General features: G+C 35.0%; 1 protein-coding gene across 1 annotated transcript; it reads right to left on the reverse strand.

Annotated features, from left to right (window-relative positions):
* Positions 1–228: 228 nt before the first annotated feature.
* Positions 229–7,627, reverse strand: LOC127738880 (interferon-induced, double-stranded RNA-activated protein kinase-like). Its single transcript, XM_052250349.1, has 2 exons — positions 7,576–7,627; positions 229–2,274 (listed from the first exon to the last, which is right to left on the reverse strand). The coding sequence occupies exon 2, from the start codon at positions 2,250–2,252 to the stop codon at positions 543–545; it is 1,710 nt and encodes a 569-aa protein (XP_052106309.1). The 5' UTR covers positions 2,253–2,274; positions 7,576–7,627; the 3' UTR covers positions 229–542.
* Between the last annotated feature and the right edge of the window lie 754 nt (positions 7,628–8,381).

Genomic DNA, 8,381 nt, shown 5'->3' on the forward strand with positions numbered 1-8,381 from the left:
TAAATAACAACAGACTACTAGCAGTTACTGACATGCCAGCTCCAGACCTCAATTAAACTGATTAAAAGATTACGTCTTCCTCATATGAATATCAGGCACAATCCCTCCTGTTAGGGGTTTAGTATTATACCGTCATAAAATATATGAGAAGAACATAACCCGTGTCATGCAACATAGTCTCCTTGGTCTGTTTACTGTTTACAATTTTGCTCACATACTATGCACAAGTTTAAACATTTTATAAATTTATTTACTAAATCAAAGGCAATGCAAACGAATGTCTGCAGTTTATCTTTTGCATTGGTAATTTTTCACAAATTCAGTCTCTTACTTATTTATAGTATATAATTATGTTCTATGAAAGATAATTTTAAAATAAAACAAACTTTTCATTATCTAGCCCTGTTCAGAGAATGATTGTTCAAAAATTCAATATATTTGCTGCTAAAATTATATATAGCCAACATCGTATCCGTAAGTGTATCTTTCACTAAAGTCGGGTATGAGTAAAAGATGAGTTCTCAAAAGAATATCAACCGGAGTCAACCAGTGCTTTCGGTGTCTTTTTTTGCCAGGATATAATTTTCAATATTTTCCATAATCCTTTCGTGACATTTAAAATAAGGACTGCTGCTAAAGAGCGCTTTTCTGATATAGGCCGGTATAATCGGGTCAATTGATTCATAAACACTTGCTAAATTTCGTATAACTGTCTTGCCCTTTTCTTTAACGCCTCTCCTAAAATAATGTCCTAGGACTATTCCGAAAACACTGATATCATTTTGATTCGATACATATATGACTGGCGCTCCTCTATTGGATGGAGCCGATTCAAATTTGATTATCATTTCATCTGCAGGATTTTCTGGTATGGACGGCCAATCAACGATTTCCATCAAAGATTTTGCGTTATTTATGTTTCTGAACGTAAACTTTTTCTGTGTAACATCTTGATTTTGAAGGGAAACACTTCTTGGTAAATACGACCCGTCGTTTACTTCAAGTTCCAAAATAGCAATATCTAGATCCCTGTTTGTCCAAATTGGATTCTTGGGTTTCAATACGGCTTTTTTGTTTTTTTTACCAAAGACAGCAGACCAGTTTTGAGGAAATTGTCCTCGTTTTACAACTGAATACGAAGTAACAAGAAATGGTCCCGAACCAAGTCGGAAACATCCACCTTTTACTTGCTTTTTACCTGTATTGTGAATGTATATTAATCGACCAACAGATCCTTTTAATTCCAACTTGGGCCTATTTGGAATCTGCTGAATAGGAGATGCATCGGTAAATGTCTCCTCTTTATCAAACAATGACATTTTCTCAACAACTTCTTCAAGTCCCATGCGATTGTTAGGTTCATGTTGAAGAAGTCCTACGAGTATATCCTTCATAATCTGTGGCTCAAAAGAATCTGGAATCACAATCGCCGGGGATTTGATACCTTCAAAGATTTTACATCTTTCCATTTCAGTCTGAAAGGTGAACCACATTTCAAATATAATTAGCCCTAAACTGTACAAATCTATTCGTTTATCATATTTTTTGTCACAGTTAAGTACCTCTGGCCCACAATAAAGTTTGGTTCCTATATAGCTGGTAAGGTTTTCGTCTTTGTTAGACATGATTTTGCTTCCTTCGGTTAAGTTCTCAGGTCGAGCTATGCCAAAGTCACCAATTTTCACTGTGCCTGATTTGCTGAGAAAGATATTTCTAGGATTTAAATCTCGATGCATAATGTTTTCGTCATGAATATACTTGATGCCATCAACAATTTCGCCTAATATTCGTCTTTGCTCGAGTTCCCTGTCACATCTATCATATACGTCCATATTTTCGATGAAATCCCTTAATGTTTGGTTACAGTACTCCATTTGTATACACAAACATTGGACATTTGTAGCTAGAGAATCCTTACTTGCACCCTCACTTTTAATATGCCAGGATGTATGATATCGGACTATATTGGCATGTTGTAACTGAGATAGCACTTCTACTTCTCTATTTATCCTTTCTTCATCTTGATCTGTCAAAAGAGGAACAAATTTCAGTGCATATTCCTTTTTGTCAGTTTTACTTTTAATTATATAAACACTTCCATAAGCTCCTTCACCAATGTTCTCGACAATTTCAAAGTGCTTAAGCATGTCAGTTGATAGAACTGCCTCTAATCTGCTATCAGTCGAACCAAATGAGCCGCTGCTGCTTTCACAGTTTTCCTCGTCATAAGAGCCTGAGCTATTGGTCCACATAATGCTAAATAACGTTTACGATCTACAATGTAAAATTCAAATATCAACTACATCAATTAAGTTCCAAAATATGAGGGTCTGGGTGGGGTTTAGAAACGAAGATCCCTTATCCAGACCCTCAAATATAGTAACGAAGTGACATTTTAAACAGTCATTCAATTTCCGTCACAATGAGGGGCACGTTGAGGAAAAGACAATAATTTTTAGTGTTTAATACTCTATATGTTCATACTGTGCCTTTTATAGCTGCAGTATAGGACAAAATTGCATCAATGTCTGAAATCTTTATTTGACATGAAACTGTTTCACTTCAGTGTTTTTGGTTAGAGTTCGTGCTATCAGTCGCTTATTTCATATTAAAGGGGAACGGGGGGAAGAATATTTTTTGCAGATTGACTATTCATTTTCATCTGTTGATACGAATGCTAATATTTTACCGCGAAAAATTATTTTCACTTTTCTACACAATAATATCCTGCATTTTGTGGTGCAGAATATTTATTTTAATGCGGTCTTGGGCAAAACTATTTATTTTCAGCTCTAACCAAGGTAATTCATTTTCGTCGTCAACACTTCGGACAATAACGCAAAAACGCTTTCACCAATTTTCACGAAACTTTGGTGAATTGTTTATTTCTATTGACGTAAGCTCCTATTCGATATTTATGATTTTTTTTATTTAACGTTTCCGAGTTAGGGGATTTTATTCATAAAACAATGGAGGATTGTCCAAATTATTCATGTCTTGTGTAATAAGGTACCACTGTGTTTTGATTATTTTTTATTTATTTTTTTTTTTGGGGGGGGGGAGGTCTATTTGAGCAGTGGTTACAGTATCTCTAGTTCATCATATAAATCCATATACATTCATTTAAAGCTTAAAGACAAGCTTAAAGGCTGACGGGTGTATCATGCGCTCATAGCGCAGCTCTTTATTGTTAGATGTTTTTCTGCTTTGTATCGATCTGATGACTTAGGCCCTTTTTAACTGATTTTTAAAGTTACCTTTCTATTATGTATTTCTGCTGGACCACTGTCCTAGGTTAGGGAAGGACTGGCGCCTTCAAACATGTTTAACCCCGCCAACACATTCTGTGTGTGCCTATCCCAAGTCAGGAACCTGTAGTTCAGTGGTTGTCGCTGGTTCATGTCTGTCATGTTTGGTTTTTTTGTAAATTGTTTTGTTATAAATTGGGCCGTTAGTTTTCTCAAATAAATTGTTTCATATTTTTCATGTCGCGACCTTTGATTACCGACTATACGTCATGGGTTTTCTCAGTGTAAAAGGCCGTACGGTTGCCAATAATTGCTTACATCCACTTCATTTGAACTTTGGTAGATAGTTGTTTCATTGGCAATCATATCACTTCTCTTTATTTATATATTAATGGCAAGTTCCAATTTCGCCAAAGTGAATGTTAAGATTTGCATTGTTAACTGTATGGAACACCGAAGTTGCAATATAATTACATTTTTTGATTGGGTTGGAGGAGGTCAAAAACCGGCTAATAGCTTGATAAGCCGGGCGGGTAAATAAAGGCAACACTTAACAGTAGTATACCGCTGTTCAAAAGTCATAAATCGATTGAGAGAAAACAAATCCGGGTTACAAACTAAAACCAGGGGAAACACATCAACTATAAGAGGAAAACAAATGATTCATGAACAACAGAAACACTGAAGTGCAACAAAAACAAACGCCAACATACATAGAAACGAACTATTTGATAACAACTGCCATATTCCTGACTTGGTACAGGACATTTTTATGAAAAAATGGTGGGATAAAAGTGGATACCTAATTTGTGTAACCAACTCCTCCTACAGTTTTCTACCTAGATCACTGAAACTTCACAGGATTGATTGATTGATTGATTGGTGTTTGACGCCACTTTCAACACTATTGTGCTATTTCGTGACGGTCAGTTTTTAGTGGTGGAGGTAGCCGGAGTGACCGGAGAGAACCACCGACCTTCGGTAGGAAAACTGACAATCCTATTCAATTAAGATTGGAGTCGAGTGCATCTACCGCGTGCGGAATTCGAACTCACAACTTCAGTGCTGACTGGCTAGTGATACAGTAGCTCGACTACTTAGACCACCCGGCCACTGAGGCCCCAAACTTCACAGGAAGATTATACATAAGTTGAAATCGTGCACCTATTATTATTGAATTGTTTGAGGAATTCGTTCTCATTTTTTCGGATTTGGGAAATTTCAGCAAAATTTATGAAAGAGGGTACAAGTTTTGAGTAATCAACTTCCCCTACAGTTTTCACCCCATATCCCTGGCACATTTTCCAGACTTTGGAACTTAGTAATTTTTAGCCAAATTTATTCACAAATATCACAACCCGGCCATTTGAGACTTTGACCTATTTTTTTTAATTTTCATTGGAATTTAGACTTGTACCACAGGCATTTGTCTCTGAAAAAAATCCGAGGCGGATTTAGGGAAGCAGGAGGTCCGGGTCCCCCTTATGGAGCTTCATATATATGAGGCGCCGTTTTACTATTTATTCCTTATTTTCTGATATCAAAAAACATTTCTTGATATCAAAAAATCGAATTCTTGATATCAAAAAATATTTCTTGATATCAGGAATTAAATTTTTTAATATAAAAAATTCCCTTTTTTGATATAATAAACAAAAAAATAGATTTTCTGATATCAAATAATACTGACGATTTTTTGATATCAAGAAATACATTTTCAAAAATTCGAATTCTTGATATCAGAAAATAGGAAAAAGATGAAGGATGGCTACCTGTGTGTCGATAAAAGCATTCGAACTCACCCATGAGCCCTAACATTAGGTCTTGTGTTTCGGTCGTGTTTAAGGAAAGAATATCTAGAGTTCGGCTTCATCAGTCATAAGAAGTATTGTGTTTTAGTGTTTCACATTTCAATCATTTTAAGGTTTATGTTCAAAAATTCCTGTAAGTTCCCGTTTCTTTTATAAGCAATTATTGGTTTCCTCTGAAACCGATTTGTGCAGCCAGGATTTTGTGAAATTAAGCCCCAGTGTTTTGGTAATCTCGTTTTTAGTTTTTTTTTCCCCGTTATGTTGCGGATTTAGTAAGTTAGTTAGTTCTGTTAAATATAAAAATAAGGATATGTGGTATGAATGCCAATGAGACAACTATCCACCAAAGTTCAAATGAAGTGAATGTAAGCAACTATAGGGAACCGTACGGCCATCAACAATGAGAAAACCCCATACCGTATAGTCGGCTATTAAAGACCCCGACATGAAAAATATGAAACAATTCAATTGAGAAAACTAACTGCTTAAAACGAATAACAAATATGACAGACATGAACCAACGACCACCACTGAACTACAGGCTCCTGACTTGGGACACACACATAAAGAATGTGTCGGGGTTAAACATGTTTGAGCGCTCAACCCTCCCCCTAACCTGGGACAGTGGTGTAACAGTACAACTTTAGAACAAACTATAAAAATCAGTTGAAAGGGGCTTAAATCATCAGATCGATACAAAGAAGAAAAACAGCTAACAAAAACACAGACCGGACGTGACAGGGTATTTATACATTCGTAACAACAACAAAAAGACTCAAAGTACAGTTCTGAGAATACTCGCAGTTACTGACAGCTAGTTCAAAGCCAATAACAAAAAAAAAATTAAAAAATGCATGTCTTGTATTTTCAAATACTTCGTCTATTTTGTGTTTTTAAGAGACGTTTTATGAAGACTGCTAGTATTTCTTATGGACCGCGCCTTGCATAAATCCTTTATAAATACATTTATTTTATATGAGTTTTACTGTGAAGTATTGAAAAGTTTCAGTAGGTTTGATGTACGTTTTTATATCTTAAATACCTACATTTTGGAAGCGGTTGTCTTGTATTAAAACGACTGTCAAGAAAGTTGGTATGTAAAATTTAGGTGTGTAATGTATTGTATTAGATATATAAGGCGAAAAGATCGTGCATTATGTCAGTTGAACCTGAATATATCATCCAGCCATCGTATCTAAATCTTGATCACATCAGTATTTTGTTTCGATGTGTCAAGCTTTGTAAAACATTTTTCAGTATTTAGTAAATTCTTAGGACTATCTCGCCGATTGGGATTCTAAATGTTCGACGCAAAAGTAAATATGTTATATTTTAGAATAATTCCTAAAAGCTTCAATATATTGTCTTTTAGTTGATGGGACTCAAATTTCGTAATAAGTTGGAATGAGATAATTCAGTACTCGTTCAGTTTCGTCAAAATGAAGATTCGTGTACATGTTTTTTGCTTCAAATGATATTAAATATAATTCTCTGGAGACTTTGAAGTCTAAATCATTACATGTTATAAAACTTAAAGTGTCCTTGATATAAGTATTTTGTTTTTGTAACAAGGCCTATGTCATCAATATAACGATCAATATCGTGTAGCGGTACTCCATACTATAAAACAATTGGTCTACCCGGATCATTTTTGGAATATATTTCCTGATGTTTGGGCTCATGGGTGAGCTTGGACGCTTTTATTGACACACAGGGAGCCATCCTTCATTTATTTCTTATTTTCTGATATCAAAAAATCGAATTCGAATTTTTGATATCAGAAAATCTATTTCTTGATATCAAAAAATAAAGAATATTTTCTGATATAAAAAATTAGAATTTCTGATATCAGAAAATCGATTTCCTGATATCAGAAATTATAGATATCAGAAAATATTCTTTATTTTATTATATCAAGAAATTTTGGTATCAGAAAATAAGGAATAAATAGTAAAACGGCGCCTCATACATATATGATAAATGCATAGACCTTTTACAAGTATCACTCCAAACGTTGGGTTGCTAGACCCCTCCCCCTTTTCAAAACCAGTTTGTTTATCAATCATAAATGCGTAGGGTCATAAGTCACAAGATGGTGGCCAACGGCAAATCCCCCTTGCGTCCGTGACAAATCATAATCATTGATCCCGTGTATATTTCTCAAGTATCTCAGCATGCCATATGATCTCTTCTCGAAAATTCTAGCTCATCCACGTCTCGACTTGTAATTTTCAAGTTCTACCCGGAAGCAGTGGAACTCGCTGCTCTGCAAACACGCCCCCTCCTTTGAAAATAACGTGCATACACTCGGAGTCTACAAACTGGTCCCTCCTGTTGTACGACATGGAAATATAAGTAATACAGACCCCCCCCCCCCCCCCCACCCCCCTTCTTATAAAAGTCTTGAAATGCAATGTAACGAACCGTTTATAAATATGCTGGAACTAACAAACTGAACAGCTGAATACATATCGGCGAGAAACCATATATACAAAACAAATAATTACATAACTTACCTGTGCTAGTCTTGTGGACGTGCACTTATAAAAAAAAAACTAGTGTGACTCTTATGTATGTATACACAATATCGACGCGTCAAATCACGTGCACCAAGTTCACAACTTCGTTTAAATCCGTTTATTTTTACCTTTTCATTGTATTTTATATCTAATCTTTATAGTTACATGTCTCTGTAATGTAAAGCACGTTCCGACTTTATAAAGAAAATAAGATATACATGAACCATTATGTCATTGTGAGGGTGTGGATGGGGTTAACAGAATAGATGATAATGGGCAAAAAAAAAGAATAGAGAATACAGTATACTTGGGTGCAAAAATGTAAAGAATAGAGAATGATTGGCAAACAAATATAGAAGAGAAAAAAATTACCTAAACATTTGAAGAATACAAAAACTGAACTACCCCCCAACTAGACCATTTTATGTTGGTGAAGACTTTTTCTGTGAATAAAAAGATACATCGGTTCAATACGTTAATAAGACCCCAACCCAACGTCACAAAAACCTTAAGACATATCTGGAGGTCAGCAATCTGTCAAATTATGTCTATACAATATGTTGTGAAAAAATTATCAACCGAAGAACATAGGAAGGGTTTGAATGACAATTTTTTTCAATCGGATTAAAATAAGATTCTTTAATTGATCCCGTTCTGATGTGTCGTGCATCATCATCGTTGCTCGACATATCAGAACGGAAACAATTAAATATAAATATAAATTTAATAAGATTGCATTTTTTGTACCTTGATATAGCTCAACTTTTATGGGAAAAAAATGCATAGATAAACTCTCTCATTTT

The sequence above is a fragment of the Mytilus californianus genome, unplaced genomic scaffold, assembly GCF_021869535.1.
Source record: "Mytilus californianus isolate M0D057914Y unplaced genomic scaffold, xbMytCali1.0.p SCAF_4, whole genome shotgun sequence".
NCBI lineage: Eukaryota > Metazoa > Mollusca > Bivalvia > Mytilida > Mytilidae > Mytilus > Mytilus californianus.

What these genes read in the sequence shown, in the direction of transcription:
- LOC127738880 (XM_052250349.1), bottom strand. Translation starts at nt 2,252, where the DNA reads ATGTGGACCAATAGCTCAGGCTCTTATGACGAGGAAAACTGTGAAAGC.